The sequence below is a fragment of the Sturnira hondurensis genome, unplaced genomic scaffold (genome assembly GCF_014824575.4).
Source record: "Sturnira hondurensis isolate 20B ecotype Veracruz unplaced genomic scaffold, ASM1482457v3 Scaffold0000880, whole genome shotgun sequence".
NCBI lineage: Eukaryota > Metazoa > Chordata > Mammalia > Chiroptera > Phyllostomidae > Sturnira > Sturnira hondurensis.
This window is the reverse complement of record NW_028073511.1, coordinates 4,525,719-4,546,125: the sequence shown is the minus strand read 5'-3', so window position 1 is coordinate 4,546,125 and position 20,407 is coordinate 4,525,719. Positions and strand designations below refer to the sequence as shown.

The window sequence follows — 20,407 nt, the reverse complement described above, 5'->3', positions numbered from 1 at the left end:
AAATTTAGTGATAAATGTGGCCTGAGGTCCCAGAACATCCTGCCTCCAGGGTATTAAAGTGATAGTTTTCCCTACCTCTCAAGCTCAGCTGCTTTTAAAAATACCACTCGTTCATCTTGCTGCTAAGAAGCCTATGGTTGAAGAACTTCCTCCTGTGGGTCTATTTCCTTCTGTATAGTTGCTAAGCCATGAGGAAAGGTTATATTCACCAAAAACTATATGGTTTTTGTTTGGGGCAGGCAACAAAGTTATGCCCAGAGACTGATTTCTTTTTTTGCCAGCAATTTATTTAGCCCAGGTTCACTGTGGGAATTTTAATTTCATAAGCCAGTGAGTAGTATACAATATCTCTTTTTTTTTAGGTTTTATTTATTTTTGAGAGGGATAGGGAGGGAGAAGGAGGGAGAGAAACATCAGTGTGTGACAGAAACATCGACAGGTTGCCTCGCTCTCCCCAAACTGGAGACCTGGCCTGCAACCCAGGCATGTGCCCTGGCTGGGAATTGAACCAGCAACCTTTTGATTCACAGGCAGGCATTCAATCCACTGAGCCACACCAGCCAGGGCACAAAATCTCTCTTAATAAGCCAAGTAAAGAAGTAATATACATCAAATAACAAATTAACCATACTATTGTTCCAATCAAGGGGCGCGAAGGAGTAAAATCCAAACTTAATACAAAAGTGTACCTTTTTATACCAGGAGGCACTCCAGAAAGTTGGCAGCAGAGCCACCAAAAAGCTGATCTCTAGCTGCCAGCACAAAAGTAAAAGTCCCCTGTTGCTAGAGCACATTGCTAGGCAGCCAGGACAGGAGTGTTAGCAGGAGGGCTGAGGTGCCATGAGTATCATCACTTCTGAGGCCCTGCGTGGGTTTAACACCACTGGGCATGAGTAAGAGCAAATGTCTCAAAGGTCTTCAGAGAGTTTGTAGGTTAGTGAAGAGTTGCCTCATCCAAACCCAAACTCAAATAATCCTTGTAAACTCAGTATTTATGGTCTAAATACCCTCTTCCCACAAGAGGAAGAAGCTTGTTGCTTCTCCACAAGCTCCTATCAATAAGCTCCTGGCAGGACCCCAGCGGGGCTTCTGGCTGCCATCAATGACAGCAGATATGAAATGATGGCATCCTGGCATAGTTCATTTTTACACACCACTGAATTAAAACAATTTTTCTTAGGTCGTAAGTGAATTTGAAATATGAAACCTGCACATAATCACCTGTTAAAGAACAAAAATGCATTTTTATTTAAAAAATTCTCTAAAAACTCTTCCTGGGTTAAGAAGAGAAATTTTGGAAAATCATCTCAGTGCTTAATGACACATCTCCAGGAACTCCAGTGAGGCCCTTCAGGTCAAGGAAACATTTAGGAGGATAAAAGCCCCCTGCCCCGTCCCCCAGTAGTATGTATATTTTTATTTTTCTAGTTCCAGTAACCACCTACAATTTTTCATTATATATGTTTCATCCAATGAATATTAAGCATTTATTATGTGCAAGGCACTGTGAAGAATTCTTGCCTCCAAGAAACTATAGACCTAGTAGGGAAAGGACCATGTATAGAGTAAATACTGTCTTTTATTAGACATTTAAATATTTTTGGAGGAAGATATTCCTGTTAGACCTAGTGGTTTTCAATTGTTTCCCCCCTTCTTCGAACTAAAAACAGACCCCCACCCCCAGTTTATAAATAAGCTTAAAAAGCAGTTGGTTTTTGTAGATGTATCTAAGGGGAAATATGTGCACCCTTGTCCCTACTTCTGCACTACCTCACTGCCATGTCACTCAGCTCATCTTCAGTATTATTCAGGGTCCCCCATATCAGAAAAGAAAAAAAACCTGACTTGCCACATAGCAGAGACAAAAAAAATACAGCACTATAAACACAGACAAGTGCAAAAAGCTACAGCAATTTAAAACCCTAAGCTAAACAATCACTTCAACAGGGAAGAGGTGAGCACACCAGTGACGCTGGAGGCCCAAGTACCTACCCTTTAAATTTGTAGTCTAGAGTTTAAGAAAATGCTCTCTACAAACCTGGCCAGCTGTTGGTATCTTCTAGATCAGTATTTCTGAAACGTGAAGATATACCCTGAGGAATCTTGTTAATACACAGATTCTGATTCAGCTGGGATGGAGGTGAAGCTGAGACAATTTTAACAAGTTCCCTGATGCTGCTGCTGCCCAACATCACACGAGTAGTAAGGTTCTAGAGGTGATCTGGTCCTGGTCATGACTACCCAGTCTAAGCAGGGTTCCTGAAGTGGTCCAGTAGCAATCCTGTACATTAGAACAAGATGCAAGAGGTAGAAAGGCCAATGGCTAAAACCGTGGCTATCCACACAGTTTGCTTGTATGAAATTCAGTACCTACTGAGTAGCCCATCACAGAGGAAGGGGGAACATTTTTCTAAAAACTTTTTTACTCAGTTCCTTCTGTGCTACAGTACTTTAAGAAATTATTCTTAATCTTCAGTGATCTATCTATAAGGCATTGTCCCAATTCTCATCTTAAAGACGAGGGAGAGTGAAGAAAGTGACTTGCTCCAGGCCATATACTGCAATACAAGAGGCAGTGTCAGGTCTGGAACTAGGGCTCAAGGCTCCACGGCCCATGTGTTCTCGACTATATGACACTGTCCCCCGAACACTTCATGATGAAAAATGCAAAACAGTTGTATCTCTGGAAGACAAATTTTTACATTTCTATTTGCAGTGAAATTAGAATCCATGCCCGTGAAGAAATAAGAGCCTAAATGCAGCATTTAACTGAACTATTTTTCTTATAAATTTTTATAGTTATGAATTTCCTTAAAAAGTTAAAAAGTAAACATATTTCCACTTCCCAGGTTACAGATAAAATATTAAAACACTGCAGCAAGCCTGAGGACAGCACTTAGGGTGGTAATGGCTTAAAAAATGATTCCAAGGTCTGCATGCCCTCAGGCCTTGGGCGTTTATTACTAGAAGCCAGAGGGCTCTTAGGATTTCTTTTGCCTTGAGGAGAACTGGCAGGAACAACCTGCGGGGGTGAGGGGTGGGGCTGCAAAAAGGATTTCTGCAACTCCAGTGCAAAGTGATAGTCCGTATGTTCCGGCATCTCCCACACAGGTACCAGAGAGCCACACTTCTCACAGGGCACTTGGTCCTCAGTAACCAGCAGGCTTGGGGTGGGAGTTGCCTTCTGAGCGTCCTTCCGAGCAGACTGGGAGGTTAAAGAGGCAAGCCTGCTCCGGCTGTTTTGAGCCAAATCCATCTCTGCAGGAGCTGCTTTAAAGGATTCAAGCTTCAAAACCTCTTCACAGACAGGGGTGGAATCTGGATACTTTGTTGGAAAATACTTCGATAACTTTATAGGGCTAGACTGCAGATTTTGTGGAAGGATGACAACCAAAGGATCATTAAGCTGTTTCTGCTTCAGAAGCAAACTTTTCTGCTTGAAGAAGGGCTCTATTCCTGTAGTACAACTGGTTTGGAAGGGTAATGGGAGCTTCAGTGGTGAATTGCTCTTGAGGGCCTGGGAAGTGGCAGTAAGGGATGAAAGTGAAGCATCTTTGACTTTCTGCTTTTCTGTAGCTTTTTGGAAAAATGATTCCAGAGAAGTGGCTGCTTTCTTAGTGGCTGTCACCGATGGGCCACTTCCTTGGGTCTTAGTTTCTGGACTGGCAACTGGCACCTTTGGCAGAGAACTTGAGTCATTACTCAAGAAGACAGTGATATCTGTGCAAGACGAAGGGGCAGAGGTGGAGAATTTGGTAGCACAGAGGAAAAGCATTGTGAGGGGAGGGGACCTGTATGGAAAGTACAAGAACAAGATTAGCACCAGGTCACAGACTTGAATGATAAAAAATAACTGGGATTCTGGTTCTGCCACAGCAGGAAATTATTACTGCATTGACTCTCAAACTTTAGGGTATATCAGATTAATAGAGATTCAATAATCTGGGATGGGCAGAGAATGTGTCCTTCGAACAAGCTCATAGGTGATGTTGATATTGCTGATTTAGGGCCACTCCTGGAGAACCGCTGACTTGGTGAACCAAGTTACATGTGTGTAAATGGGATTCCCTGACAGCTAGGCGTCATCATTTTCGTAAGATACGGCTTCAGAGCTGCTGTAATTCAGGTTAGGGCAAGAAATTTTACTCTGGGCAACAAAAAAGCTTTTAAAATATTTAGACTAGAAAGACTCCCCAAAATAGCCTCTCACCCATTCTCCTGTTTTTAAGAGGGCACACCACCTAACTCCAACGCTGACGGGCTTTCAGCTCTGGAGTCTCTGGAAAATGAAATTCCACAATGGCTTTTGGTTACCTCTCCTAGTTACAGAAACATTTCAAGAAATTCCTGCCATAAAGTTCCTCATTATGTCTAATTACTAAAGTAAATTTTCTCATGAGTTGAATTTCAGAAGATGAAATGTGCTTTTACACACAGATTAGTCCCTCGAAGATGTAAAGAGTAAATACTATTTTTAAATCATTACAACAGTGTCTCACTGTCCTCCAGATTCATGCTTCGGGACAATCTCACAATCAGGTCATTTTGATGCTTCTCTATCAATAAGTTTCAAGCTCTTCATGAATAATATCTATTATAGTCTATAAATTTTTAAGATTTCATATGAACATAGTATCACCATTATCATTTTGTTCAGTAAAAATATTCAATTTTTGAAAATAAATATACCAGAGAGTAAAAGTTAATTATTCTTAAAAAAAGTCTATATAATAGTCTTTGTACATATAACAGTGTTGGCCCATACATTTAGATAATCAGTTAACTTAGGTAGTTAAACTAATTTCTTATAATTGTCAATATAGGTCTATAAATAACCAATTTATTTTCCTCACATAATTATATTTCCATTGTGAATTTGGAATACTGTTTTTTTTAATGTAACAGGCTATGTTAAATAGTTAAAGGATTCCAACACTGAAAATAATATCTGGACAGTAAATGAACACACTCCAATCATGTATTTGGTTATCTTTCATGGCCCACTGAAGTTTATTGTAATATGATATTTGGTATTGTACTAGTGGAGCTTGTAACTGAGTTGGGCTGTTAGAGATTACCGATGAATATGGGTCGGTTTCATTATTAAGGAAGACAGAAAAACGAAGAAGTTGAGGAAGAAGTTCCCAAGTGTGCTATATTCTTGAAACTTGAATTCTGTACTCCCAAGTGCAAATGGCCATTCCCCACACTATTGCAAATTGATACAGGTAAGAACAGTATTTTTTCTTTTTTTTAATTTTTAAAAAATCTAGTAAATTTGAGAGAGAGAAGGAGAGAAACACTCATTTGTTGTTCCCCTCATTTATGTATTCATTGCTTGTTTCCTGTCTGTGCCCTGACTGGGGAACACACAGCAACCTTGGCGTATCAGGACAACACTCTAACCATCCGAGCTACCTGGCCAGCGCAGGATGGTATTGATTCACCTTGAATCTCAAACCTACCGCTGGGAACTGGACTGCACCAAACGTAGATAAGCAGTTGCAGCCAATCTGCCTTTTTTCTGTTGTTTCTGTGTCCTCTCCTTTGTGCATGACCCTTCCCCTCTGTAATAGGTCCTGCTGGCCAGTCACAAAGAACCTATCCCAGTTGGAAAGCTTATATAGAGCAATTTTAGAGCAAGACAGAATATAAGTGTCTTCTGAGAAGATGAGCTAGAAAGAAACTCACCATTCAGTTTGTGTTCCTGACGTATTACAGTTCCTGATGACAGCAAATGCATCATGGCTCATCTTGTGAGCATCATAGCGGGTAAGGGCACAGCAGCGGCGCAGACTGCTGAGACGTTTGTCTCCTTGTACACGAATGCTCACTGCCAGCTGTGTGGCTACCCTGTCATTCTGTGGGTATAAAAGGATTGAGAACAGAACTGAAGTTACCACGAGCATCTGGATGCTGTATACTGAACTGTGTGAGAGTGTGATGGGGTGCTGAGCTACAGGTCCCCAAATCCCCCACTAGCCTGGCTTGGGGGAAGGGGAATCAGAGCAGGGCCATTGAGAGTTACTTTACATCTCTAAAGAACTTGGCCAGTGTGTTAGTAATGTTAACAGCCAGGGAGACCAGGCAGGACTCTAACCCATGATGCAGCCAGGAGGTAGGTTACCAGAGGCGATTCTCACATCACAGAGGCAAGACTGCCCAGACTAACAGTGGAAGCAGAGAAAGGCAGAAGAAACCAGAGCACTAGTAGGTGTAACCCTTTGTGGGAGGAGTAGGAAATGGGGTTATGGAGGAAGATCAGAGCCAAGATTTAAAATCAAATGTGGAGCAGCCATGGTCTCTTAACCATGCAGCTTGGGAACAGAGAAGGCTGTCTTGGTCTCCTGACTTGAAAAGATGCAGAAGGACCCCCACTGGCCCACCATGAGGAGGGGCTATACTGTTTTGGATTAAGAGCAGGAGCCTAGCCAAGCTTGAATGACAGGAAATAACCAGATACAGGCGGGAATCTGTCCAGCTAAGCTAGAGACTTCTATTTTCCTGAGTGACGGTACCCGTGACTGACCTACTTTGGCAAGAGGAGGCAGGACTGAGTCATTATGGGTATTTTTTGTTTCTAAAGGGAGTGGGGTCTAATAGTAGAATTCTGCCATTATTCTAAACCTGTATAAGTTTTGAACAAATAGCTCCTTTCCTTTTCATAAGACTCTAGCATTGGGAGTCACAGTTTTATCAGTGGTAGGCAACGGAACCCAGAGGAACAGAAGCCAGAGTAGTTCTGTTTCAAGAGGACATTAAAAGAACTAGGGTGATAGAATGATTTGGAAATAGGTTTAATTTATAGGTCAGGTTAATGATTAAACCTGACCTAATTAATAGGTCAGGTTTAATCATTTGGAATCAATGATTCCAATGATTTGGAAATTAGTCAGGTTTAATTTATACTTTTTAAAAAATTGTGCTATTTTTTAATAGAAGAAATTGGAGAAGATTAATTTGGATGATGGATTATTAGAATATCTAGGAAATTTTCATAGGTGATGGGAAGAAGACAGTATAAATGAAAATGGACTCTTCTGAATGCTTTTTTATAATGTCTACACAGGAAGATTATAACAAATACTTACAGTCCTATATTCTATTTTGTGACTTAAGGAAGAGCTCATATAAGTAATTGTCTGGAAGGAAGTTCCAAGCTAGGATATCAAAATTGAGTAGTGGATCTATTCTTTAAGCTGCCCTGATGTTCTTATGTTTAATAACAGCAGAAGTTTTTACCGGCACCTCCTGTTTACAGCCTATCACTAGAAGATACAGTGTAATGAGCCTGCCTCTAGAAGCAAGATTCACCTTTCAGTGAATCAAAGTATCTGAATACTTTTTTTTCAAGAGTTTATTTATTTTGAGAGAGAGGGGAAAGGAAGGAGAGAGAGGGAAAGGTCAATGGGTGGTTGCTTCTCATGCACCCCCCACTGGGGATCTGGCCTGCAACCCAGGCATGTGCCCTGACTGGGAATTGAACCGAGACCCCTTGGTTCGCAGGCCCATGCTCAATCCACTGAGCTACACCAGCCAGGGCATCTGATTACTCTTGAGGCAAAGCAAACTAAGAAACAAAGATTGAGAGGTGGAATAAAAGAAGATTAAAAATTCTATTATTGGGATCCCCTCAAAATCAAAAGATATTAGTGAGAAGAAATACCCCTAGGCAAATACAGCCAAACTAGTATTTTAGGGAGTAAAAATACAATTTGTATTTTTATACATTTTGCAAATACCTATAGATTTGCATATCTTGAGAGAATAAAAATTGGTGACTTCAAAGGAGTCCTTGTTGACTAAAACCATTCAAGCATCAGTGAATGCCTACTACATATCAGGCCCTATCTAGAGATACAGAATAGAAGAAAACAAAGTCCAGGCCCTAAGGGATCTTTTCTTATAGTAGGAGCTGCAGTTAATGAACAAGTAGACATGTAATAGAAATGACTACAAAGTGCTATGGAAAAAAGCAGAGTAAGGCAGAATTCTGGAGGTTACTGATATGAGAGGGTAGCTGGGGAAGGTATAGGCCTCTACCTTCCCCAGCTACCCTCTTATATTTAAGCCCAGACCTGAGTAAATAAGAATATAAGAGCAAAGATTCACCAGGCTGAAGGAACAGCAAGTTCACAAGTGCTAAGATGAGAGTTTGGTTGGTGTGTCAATAAAAGGGAAAGAGACCAATGGAGTGGAAGCTAAAGAGGAGTAAGGGAGAGAGGATAGGAGATGAGGTCAGAGAAGAAGCCAGAGACCAAATCATATTGGTCATTATAGAATAAAAGAAATCTACACATGAGTTAAGTGTGGAGAAAAGCCAGTAGAATATTTTAAAGTAAAATGATATGATATTCTATGTCTAGAATTATTTTTGGCATAAAGTTCTTTTAAGCTTAAAAGATGAACTTTATCAGGCATCCCTACTGCATTGCACTTCATAACAACATGGGAGGCTGTGCCCTGGCATGTGCCCTGACTGGGAATCGAACCGCAATCCTTTGGTTCACAGGCCTGTGCTCAATCCACTGAGCTATACCAGCTGAGGTAAATTTTTTAAAACAAGTGAATTTTATGGTATGTAAAAATACATACATATACATATATACATACACACACACACACACACACACATATCAGTAAGCCCTGGCTAGTGTGACTCAGTGGATTGAGTGCCAGCCTGCAAATCAAAGGTTCACTGGTTTGATTCCCAGTCGGGCACATGCCTGGGTTGCAGGCCAGGTCCCCAGCAATGGGGCGCACAAGATGCAACCACACATTGATGCTTCTCTTCTCCTCTCTCCTTCCTTTTCCCTCTAAAAATAAGTAAATAAAAAATCTTTAAAAAATATACATCAGTAAAAAAAGTTTTTTTTGGAAGAGTGGATAAAGAAATGAATCTTCAGCCCTGGCTGGTGTAGCTCAGTGGATTGAGCGCAGGCCTGCGAACCAAAGAATTGCGGTTCGATTCCCAGTCAGGGCACATGTCTGGGTTGCAGGCCAGTTCCCAGCAGGGGATGCACAAGAAGCAACCATACATTGATATTTCTCTCCCTCTCTCCTTCCCTTCCCCGCTAAAGATAAATAAATAAAATCTTAAAAAAAAAGAAATGAATCTTCAGATGTCAAATCTCTCACTTAATACTCTGTCTCTTAAACTATCAGTATTTCTTTGTCACACGGACTAGGTTTTACTTGCATAAGTTTTTAAAAATTAATTAATTTTTAAAGAGAGGGGAGGGAGGAAGAGGAGAGATGTAAGAGAGAAACATTGACTGGTTGCCTCTTGCATGCCCCTAACTGGGGACCTGGCCCACCACCCAGGCATGTGCCCTGACCAGGAATTCACAGGCTGATGTTCAATCCACTGAGCCATACTAGCCAGGGTCACATGCACTAGGTTTAAGTCCAGTAATTTAGAATCTAATCCCTAAATATCCTGCTTAATGGCTCTTTACTCTCATAAAGATGCACTATATATTCAGGGCTGTAGGAGTAGTTAGATAAAGAAGTATACAAAAAGGTAGAGGTAAATGGTAATGAAGGACTAGTCTACGTTTGGAGAAGCAGGCTTTTGAAAATCATGTTGAGTTTTATGGAAGAAAGTAAAAGATTTCTTAATATTTCTTAGTTGATTTTTTTGTATCTTTTTTTCTACTCTAGAAGGTAAGACATTTAAACTGTTATTTAAATCCCAGGCCCTGGCTGGTGTAGCTCAGTGGATTGAGCGCAGGCCTGCGAACCAGACGATCGAGGTTCGATTCCCAGTCAGGGCACATGCCTAGGTTGCAGGCCAGTTTCCAGCAGGGGCCAGTTCCCTGCAGGGGATGCACAAGAAGCAACCATACAGTGATGTTTCCTTCCTCTCTCCTTCCCTTCCCCTCTAAAGATAAATAAAATATAAATAAATAAATAAATAGTTCCCAAACCTCACCCCTGAAATAAAGAAAAAATCTTACATCATTTCGGTCCTTCATTAGTCTCTCCTCTAATTCCTGGGCTAATTGCAAAAGCCACCATTGTACCTAAAAAAAAAATTATTGAGACTTTCACCTTTCACATAAGTTTATTTTAGAACTAGATGGTGGATTTGTTAAGCTCTCTCCCAAATGGAAGTGTGCAATAAAGTTTTCCCCCAAACCTAAGGATCAACAGATCACAGAACTTTTCAGTACTCTAACCTGCCCTAGCTCAAAATTTTCATTTTGCTTTCCTGCTGGCATGCCATCAGGTGAATTTCAGGCATGTTCCAGCTCTGAGGAAGAAAAAAAATGACACAAACTTAGGCACAATATCCCAGACTTTCCAAGTTTTTAATTACCAAAAAATGAGCAATTCCATTTCAAATTTCTATCATTTCTATTTTATTTCTTTTTAGGTAGACAAAAGGAAAAATAACAAATCCAATTAAAACTAGTCCATTTTCAACACACAAAAAAAGAACTTCTCTTCATACTTTACAGCATTAAGATTCAATCTAACATTAATCCCATCTAATTAAACCTTCTGCAGTTACCAAAACCTGCCTACTAAACCCCCTTGGGAGAAGCAATGATCTGTCAGGAGTGCCTGCCTACCTGTTCCCGAGTAGCCAGGGCAGTTTTTCCTGGGAAGTTCTTGCTGCAGCCAATGGTTTTGGGAAGTTGCCTGGGTTTAACTGGATCATGTTCAATTCCACGGCACATGGCATACAGCCAAGATCTAATAAAACCAGCAAAACTCTTTAAGGTGAAAGCTAATGATTATTCTTGTTTAAGCAAAATATGTGTATAATATTACCCTTTCATCCCCTTCATGAAAAAGTTTGTCCAAAATTAAGTACACCTCACTTCTGACAGAAACCCTGTTCTTCCCAATGCAGTATGTTGATTGCCAAGGAGAGGAAAGCTGTTTACGCTTTCCAAAGCCAAGTCATCATTTGTATTTTTGAAAGGTGCCAAGCAAGCCACCGATTAGTATCTCCAAGTTTTTTGGTGCTTAATAAGCCTAAATACAGGGTTTTAAGGAAATATCAGCATACATAGATGATGTACTTATATATAAGATCTGTCCAGAAAGTATCCAACCATGTACTATGAAAAACAGAAACACTTATTGAAGAAGATACAAAATACAAGAAACACTGTACATAGGACAACGACACCTCTGTTCCCTTCAAAGGAGGCACCTTGGGACCTCACACAGTTCTCCCAGTCACCATCAGCTGCCACATCATATTTTCCTGAATCTCGTCGACGGTCTGAAATCTCTTCCCTTTCAAAGGTGAGTTTTGGGAAAAGCCAGATATCGCAGGGTGTCAAATCTGGGCTTTTGGGGAACTGAGTCACCTGCGTGATCTCATGTTTCTCCAAAAAACTCTGCACAAGACCTGATGTGTGACCAGGAGCACTGTTGTGATACAGCTGCGCATCACCAATTGCCCAGAGTTGCAGCCTTCTGAATCATCTGAATAGTTTCCAAGAAGGAATGTTCAAGCTTAACACAAAATATGTTGCAGCTTCGTTGCTCTACTCAGTCATTTTGAATGCAATGACCACACAGTACACATGCTCACTCAATGGCATCTACCACCCCCACGGAACAGCACAGTGAAGTCGTCCTTGTTCACATGTGCATTCCAGTCCATGCTCCTTGGCTGCCATGTTACATCAATGTCACACAAACCATTCTTGTTACATCAACAATGGCTGGTCTTTTTCCGGACAGACCTCATATACCCAAGCTTCAAAGTAACAGTTCCTTGGCCGTGGCCAGTAGCTCAGTTGGTTAGAGCATCATCCCAGTAAGACAAGGTTGTGGGTTGTGAGGGCACGAACAAGAATCAACCAATGAATGCATAAATAAGGGGAACAGCAAATCAGTGTTTCTCTCTGTCTCTCTCTCTGTAGAAAAGCAATTGAAAAAGAAGTAACAGTCCCAATCAACCTATTAAAATACATGAAAAAACTACTCTAGACAGGCCATAGTTTTCTAGTATTTTGTTTTTTAAAAATTGTATTTATGTTCAGAGAGAGGGGAAGGGAAAGAGAAAAAGAGGGAGAGAAACATCGATGTGTAAGAGAAACATCTCTATTGGTTGCCTCTTTCATGCCCCCAACTGGGGACCTGACCCACAACCCAGGCATGTGCCCTGAACAGGAATTGAATCAGAGACCTTTCAGTTTGCAGGCCAACACTCAATCCACTGAGCCACACCAGCCAGGGTAGTTATCTAATATTTTAAAGCAAAAGGAGCAACAAAATTACCTTGAGGAATAAATGCTAACCTAAAAATAGGCCTAGATTTTACTAAATGTTTTAATCTATATTTTAATTTAGTATTTCCATAAAGGTTATGATTGAAAAGTAGTAGGAATCACCTACCCGTTCTTCTCCCCAAAATGACTCTGGAGCTGGGATTCAGTGAACTGGGTCAGTTCACCCATGTACTCTACCCCCAGGATTTCAATGACAGAGGCTCCCAGCTTTCCTCCGAGACTACGGCTAACAAAAAAGACAAGGAATTTAGTTCATGTCCCAAGGGTCTAGTTTGTGGCAGGTGTAAGGTATTTTGCTTGTGTAAGTGGATCTCCAGAAGGTTGAAGGAAATGAGAGCACATGTTAGTCCTGTAGACTATTAATATTGTACTGTAAGACTAAATGGTTCTGGGAATTCAGATATTCTGAGGGTTAGGACCTGGGAAGGAGATTAACAATAGCAAAAACAAAAAGGTGAAGTCATTAATTATGGTTAAGTCAACTGTATATAAAACTTTCAATTGTACAAAATCTACTGTTCCATTTAGGGATTAAAATTCCAACTCTCCAACACATCTCTTCTACAGCTAAAACTAAAACCTTTTACATTTAAGAATAAAAAATCTTCAGCCTGGCCTTCAAGGCTTCCTATGATCTTACTTCAACCAATCTTTTCAGTACTATTTCCATCACTGCTCTTCCTCAGTATGATCCAGCTAAACTAGTTTATGTCCCGGTTCACTGAAATATCTCATACTTTTTCTCTCTTTGTGTTCAAAACATTGTCCAAATTGCTATTGCTCTTCTATCTCATCCGACTCTCCAAATTTGCCAAATCTCAAAACAAAATCCCATGCCTCTTTCATAAATCCTCCTCAGATTACTGTTGTCTTCTACGAACTTTGGTAACTACCTGTACAATTCATTCAGCAACTACACACAGTCTTGTGATACCACCTCTACTGTTGCTTTGAACTGTTGTGTCTTGCCCTGTCAGCGGTATTATAAACCCTTGACAAGGACACACAGTGACTCGTAGGCACAATCTAGTTACTCATTTTATTTGGCTTCTTCATGCCTCGTTTAGAGCAACTCAGTAGTCCTGAGCATCTTTATATGATATTAGAAGAGGTAAAACTCCCATTTATATTATTCAATAACAGACTTGATTAAAAAATCCAGAGGGAAGTTAAACATACATCTAAAAATCAGTTTATTTTAAAAAATTCAGTATTAAGTATCTTCCGCAGATAATCAAGAATTGAAGTTTCATTAAGAAAAATTCTACAAAATATACTTTAAAAAAACAAAAGGAAACTACTGTATGATTCCACCTACATGGGGTAGCTAGTGAAGTCAAACTCAAAACAACAGAAAGTGGAGTGGTGGTCGTGAGAGGCTGGGGGGGTGCTGCGGGGGAGTTCGAGCTGAGCGGGTGTGCTGTTTCCGTGTGGGAGGACAGAGGCTTCTGCGGATGGATGGTGCTGATGTCTGCACAGCCATGTGAAGGTACTTAATGTGACTAAACAGGGTGGCTAAAACAGTGTGGTTAAAATGGTACATTGTACATTTCATATGTTTTCCACAATAAAAATGTAAATGGCAAAAGAAAAGAAAAATTCTGTTTTTTTCGAAATTTCCTGTGTTTTCTCCCTCCCACCTTCCTGCCACCAATTTTCCCTGGTTCCAATCAATCCTTCCTAAGGAACAAAAGAAAAGACAACCAGACAGCGCTTTCATATGTGTCTGAGTGGAAGTGAAGAGGCTGCCCAAACACTTACATTTTGTTAATAGGCACATTGCTGAAGAGCTGAGGGACTGACCCGTGTGAGACCAGCGTCTGGCGGTTGGGCTTGTTCAGTCCGCAAGCCAGTTTTGCCAGGACCTGGAATACAGAAAGTGTAAAAACCTCATTGCTGTCAACACCCACACAAAGAACTGATGAACATTAACATACACACACACAGGCACAGCTCAGGGGCTATGACTAGCAGTGTCCAATTAAAAAACAAAACCAGAAACTCAAGACACCTCTGAACCTTGGTTTCCTACAACATCCTCACTGGAAACATGACCCACAATCATTGTCTGCATTGTTCTTTCTACATTTGTTCCTGGTTTTCCTTCAGTCATTCTTCCGCCTGCATGTAACTCTAAGGTTCTCATACTTCAAGAGGGTAAAAGGCAGAGAAGCTGCAGAAGAAACTTATGATGCATTTCTTAACATATCCACATGAAAAAGCGGAGGCAAACTCGTTTTACCCACTTATTCATATTTCTTGATTACTGCTTATTCCATTTTGAGTCCTGGGTTTAATACACATTACCATAATTTATATCTCTGATAGAGATTGGACTCTGAAGCACCCTCCAATAGCAAATATACTATAAACAAGACCGAAATGAAAAAAATTTTAATCCTTGAGAATTCTTTTCAAAGAATAAGATATTTCAGTGGCATCATTTCACAAATTAAAATTAGTGGGGAAAATATAAAATCATTCTTAAACTCATTGGACAGATTCTCTGGAACTTCTGGGTATCATTTAGTGTGGTTTAAGTTATTACATTAGGACTTTTGTTTTCCTTCCCTCTACCCAACCAGGAAAGGAAAAACAAAAAACACCCAAACTCTGCTGAGTAGTTTGGCACTTTGCTCTCATTGGAGGGAGGGGAAAAAGTAGTAACCAGAAATCAGCCTCTGCCCAATTATTGAGACTAGTCAGGGGGATAAAGATTCCAGACCCTCACTGTATTTTTTTTTTAAAAAGATTTTACGTATTTATTTTTAGAGAGGGGAAGGGAGGGATAAAGAGAGCGAGAGAAACATCAATGGTTTCTCTCTCACGTATAGTTGCTTCTCATGTGCCTGTTACTGGGGACCTGGCCCACAACCCAGGCGTGTGCCCTGACTGGGAATCGAACCAGTGACCCTTTGGCTCATAGGCTGGCACTCAATCCACTGAGCCACACCACTGCACTTTAATCAGAAAAACAGTTATTCTCCTCCTGGATTGACAATTGTCTGTACTCCATAAATCAAAATAGCATTCAAATCAATAACATTTTACTATTGCATTTCTCTTACTGCTTTCATTAGGAAAGGGGGAATAGTCAGATCATAAAACACCTAGGCCACTCCACATAAGAAATGAGATAATACTAGCCTTGGCTGGTGTGGCTCAGTGGCTTGAGTGCCAGCTCAAAATCAAAGGGATGCTGGTTCGATTCCCAGTCAGGGCACATGCCTGGGTTGCAGGCCAGATCCCTATAGGGGGCACATGAGAGACAACCACACACTGATGTTTTTCTCCCTCTTTTCTCCTAAAATTAATTCTTTTTAAAAGAAATGAGATAATACTAGAATATTCGGCAAATTAAAAGAAAACAAATAGATTCATATATAAAATTCAAAGACTAACCTCCTCCTTCCTAGATAGTTCAGTCATTAAGGAAATACTTTAGATGTAACTATATAAATAAGCATTTTCTGCAAAATTTTCAGCCTGCTTCTTAGGAAAGTGTATGTTCAATGTCAATTCCCATGTGAAAGAATGACTAGGCTTCTGCTTCACCTTGACATGGATTTTAAATAGAAACCCATTGCAAAGTATATGGGTAATGATTTAAATGCCCCCCTTAAATGTAACCTTGCTGTATTTATAGGTATCTCTGTTTCTCTTTGAAAACTACCATTAGCCTTCACCTTATTGTGTGAAATTCCAGCTGAACACTGAAAACCAGTCTGCCTCTCAATGGCTGCTCTCATTTCCTCCACAATCACTGCTCCCACGGTGAGCTGCAGGTCTGGAGAGGTGGCGTTCTCAATCTCAAGAGAATCAAGCCATTGCAATAAGCCTTGCTTTCGCATTTCCTCTGAAAAAGTTGAGAGGTCACATTTAGACAGTAAAAAAATATTTTTATTTATTTACTTTTAGAGAGAGGGGAAGGGTGAGAGAGGAGAGAAACATCAATGTGTGAGAGAAACATTAGTCGTCTGCCTCTCATATACCCCCAACCAGGGACATGGCCCGGAACCCAGGCCCTGTGCCCTGACTGGGAATTGAACTGGCAACCTTTGGGTTCACAGGCCAGCACTCAACCCACTGAGCCACACCAGTCAGGGCACATTTAGACATTTTTTATTTTTATAAGAGGTAATTGTTTTTATTTTTATATTATTTATTTTAATTGTTGTTCAAGTACAGTTTTCTTTTACTCCCAGCCCAGTCCACCCCTCCAGTGCTCCCCACCTCCCTCCCATTTCCACCCTTCTTAGTTTTTGTCCATGTGTCCTTAATACTTGTTCCTGTAAACCCTTCCCCTTTTCCCCTGAAATTCCCTCCCCTCTCCCCTCTGGTCACTATCAGCCTGTTCTCTATTTCAGTGTCTGGTTATATTTTGCTTGCTTGTTTGTTTTGTTGTTTAGGTTCCTGTTAAAGGTGAGATCATATGGTATTTGTCCTTCAACACCTGGCTTATTTCACTCAGCATAATGCTTTCCAGTTCCATCCATGTTGTTGCAAAAGGTAGGAGCTCCTTCTTTCTTTCTGCTGCATAGAATTCCATTGTGTATATGTACCATAGTTTTTTGACCCATTCATTTGCTGATGGACACCTAGATTGCTTCCAACTCTTGGCTAGACGTTTTTTAAATCAGACTTTCTTTTGTTATCTAATGCAGGAATGCTTAGATTTCAGGTACTTTAGATGCACAGGTTTTCACAGAAATGGCAGCCATTTTAGAAGACTACTTGGTACTTACCAGAGAGATCAGTTTCTCCTTCATACTGATTCCATCAGCCTTAGCTTCAGCATAGGCTGAACCTTACAGTTTTTTGGTTTTTTTAATATTCTATTTACTTTCAGAGAGAGGGGAAGGGAAGGAGAGAGGGAGAGAAATATCAATGCGTGGTTGCCTCCTGTGCGTTCCCCACTGGGAACTGACCTGCAACCCAGGCATGCGCCCCGACTGGGAATCGAACCGCGATCCTTTTGCTTCACAGGCCCGCGCTCAATCCACCTAGCCATGCCAGCCAGGTGAACCTTACAGTTTTAATATGTCATAAATACATTATTTTTCATAAGCAATGATTTAAAGTATGTTTCTCTCTCCATTTCTCGTGAACTTTCTTCCTCCAATTTCTCCTTGCACATCCTCCCAAATTAGAATAGTTAGAATTAACTCACACTTCAGTGTAAACTTAAGTCAGTATGTTGTATATATATATATTTTAGAGGCAGGTTCCAATTGAGTAGCTTAAAATCCCATCAGAAGTACTAGAAGATTTATTCTCCTGACAAGCTGTTTAAATTTGATATAGCTTTGCAAAATATAACCAGAGACATTGAAATTAAGATCAGTCTGACAGTAACCAGAGGGGAGGTGGGAGAGGACAATGAGAGGGAAGGGGGGAGGGTTTTTAGGACCTACTATAAAGCACACATGGATAAAACCAAGGGGGAGGGTGGAAGCAAGGGAGGGAGGTGGGGATAGCTGAGATGGGGTGGGGGGAGTGGTGGGGGTAAATGCAGATAACTGTACTTGAACAACAATAAAATAATTTTTAAAAATTATTTTTTATTTTTTTAATATTTTATTTATTTATCTTTAGAGGGGAAGGAAAGGAGAAAGGAAGAGAAACATCAATGTATGGTTGCTTCTTATGCATCCCCTGCTGGGAAATGGCCCCTGCCAGGAACTGGCCTGCAACCCAGGCATGTGCCCTGACTAGGAATCGAACCACGATCGTCTGGTTTGCAGGCCTGCACTCAGTCCACTGAGCTACACCAGCCAGGGCTTTAAAAATTAATTTATTTAAAAAAATAATAAAATTAGGTATAGCCTTGGACTCAGGGCCTTGAAAATTCCTTACTATCTAATTCAGAACTAGTCACAATTTTGAAAAAGCATAAACATAATTATATACATAATTATATAGTGAAGAAGACAGATACACAGGGAACATACACATGCTGATTTAAAGAGGCAGTAGTGAGGTATGAACAAGGCGAAAAATATACATTCAAAGTATCTTGGAAAGCTAGAATAAAGGTTTACACACAGAGAAGAAGAGAAGGATGAGCACCTGGAAGGAAATATTTTCCAACTATTGATGACTGCTGCTTCTGTCCTTTGCTGCCTTGTCTTCCTCTTCGAATACCCTAACTGTGGATATGGAACAACCTTCAGCTCCTCTTGTTATATGTGCTTTTTCTCTTGGTGAACTGGTACTGGCTTATGTTTCAATTTACTTACGCTGAATATATGCACATCTTAATCTCAGTTTCAAACATGAATCCCTTACCTCTACCTCCCTACAAAAAACAAAAAATCTTCTTGAATTTTTCATTATACTTTCAAACTAGACATAACTAAAATCAATCTTTATTGTCTTTCTCTTCAATGGTTCTTTCCTGAAATGATTCCCTATTTCTATTAAAGGTTTAAAATCCAAATACTGTCTTCCTTTTTTTAAATTCCTCCTCATTTAGTTATGTAGGTAACAAAGCCCACTTCAAAATATTTAACATACCCATCTCAACCCACTGTATTTTATTCAGATTTTTTTCATTCTTGTTTAGATCACCCTAATGTATGCTACACAATGCCCACAAATTAAATATTCTTAAGTACCAATGTTATAAATCTTAACTGCTTGTTCAAAATTGCCATTGGCTGTCTCACACTTAGAAAATAAAGTACTGACTCTATAGATTGGCACTGAAGACCACCCACCCTTTTCAATCTTCCACTAATCCCAAACTTGTTATATCCTTTCCATTTTCTGAACATACCGTGTTTCTATCTCAAGGCATCACTTATTCTACCTCCCTTCTCTTACTCTTTTAACACTGTTCTTCTTCTCCCCTTTGCTTAAATAAATCTTATCTGTACTTAAGGGCTTATCTCGAGGCTTAACTATCAGGAGGTCCTCTCCAACTATTCTAGCTAACTTTGGGGTGTCCCAAGAAAGTCCTTTAGGCCTGGCTGGTGTGGCTCAGTGGATTGAAAACCAAAGGGTTGCTGGTTCAATCCCAGGTCAGGGTACATACAAGGAGCAACTAGGGACTGCATAAATAAGTAGAACAAAGTGATGTTTCTCTCTCTCTCTCTCTCTCTCCCTCCCTCTTCTACTATCTAAAATCAGTAAAAAAAAAAATTTTAAAGTATTTAAAAATATGTAGGCAAATTTGGGGAGATGAACTCTAATAACATTTAGTCTTTTGATCTATGAGCATAGTATGCCTCTCCATTGATGTCTTTCATTTCTCAGTAATGTTTTGTAGTTTTCACTTAACTAGTTTTTCACATGTTGTTAAAATTACCTCTAATTTCTGATTTTAATGCTATTGCAAATAATATTGCTCTTTAAATTTCTTTTTCCCATTTTTAAATTTTAGTATATAGAAATAAAATTAACTTTTATATTGACTTTCTGCCCTGTAATCTTGCTCATCTTACTTATTCTGGGCTTTTTTTATTGTTGTTTATTTTGGTTTTGGTTTTGTTTTTTTTTATAGGGGGGTCAGTGCAGGAGGGAGGTAGAGCTTTTAAGATTTTTTACAAAGATAGTCATGTCACCTGCAAAGAAAGTTTACTTTTTCCTTCACATCTGAATATCTCATATCCTTTTCTGTTCTGATTAGGCCATCTTTCTTGTATTCCCAGTACAATACTGAATAGAACAGGCATAAAAGTGAGTGTTGATGACTTGTGTCAAAACTTCAGGGTTAAACTGATAGACCTCTGGCTAGAGTCCACAACTCCAGGTACCATAACTACAAAAAAGAAGTCCCTGTACTGGTAACAGGTGTGCCCTCCCCTCTACTACAAGCTGATAAGTGCCTTCCAAGCTCCATCAGGCTGTCGGCAGAATTTCTCATCTTGCAGCCTGTAGGACGGAGGTCCCTGTTTCCTTGCTGGCTGTCAGCAAAGGGCAGCAATCAGAGCCTTGCCACGGTGCCTTCTCCAAAGGCCCTTTCAAAACATGGGAGCTTGCTTCTTTCAAAGCCAGCAAAGTTTCTACATTTCACAGCTGATTTATAATTTTTTGCACCAATACATGACTGTCTCATGTCACACACATTCAGAAGATATCCAATATATGCTTAGAAAGAAATGAATTAAGAGCAAAAAAAAAAAAAGGGAGGAAAGAACAAATGAGTT

The 20,407-nt window shown here is 40.1% G+C and overlaps 1 protein-coding gene across 1 annotated transcript in view; it reads right to left on the bottom strand.

Annotated features, from left to right (window-relative positions):
• Positions 1-373: 373 nt before the first annotated feature.
• Positions 374-20,407, bottom strand: part of POLH (DNA polymerase eta) — a 35,746-nt gene continuing 15,712 nt past the window's right edge. Inside the window, exons 5-11 of the mRNA XM_037053572.1 lie at positions 15,944-16,113; positions 14,019-14,122; positions 12,364-12,483; positions 10,578-10,701; positions 9,960-10,025; positions 5,692-5,861; positions 374-3,791 (exon numbers count right to left, since the gene is read on the bottom strand). Coding sequence (XP_036909467.1) covers positions 2,897-3,791; positions 5,692-5,861; positions 9,960-10,025; positions 10,578-10,701; positions 12,364-12,483; positions 14,019-14,122; positions 15,944-16,113 — 1,649 coding nt within the window. The 3' untranslated portion in view covers positions 374-2,896. The remainder of the gene's footprint in view (positions 3,792-5,691; positions 5,862-9,959; positions 10,026-10,577; positions 10,702-12,363; positions 12,484-14,018; positions 14,123-15,943; positions 16,114-20,407) is intronic.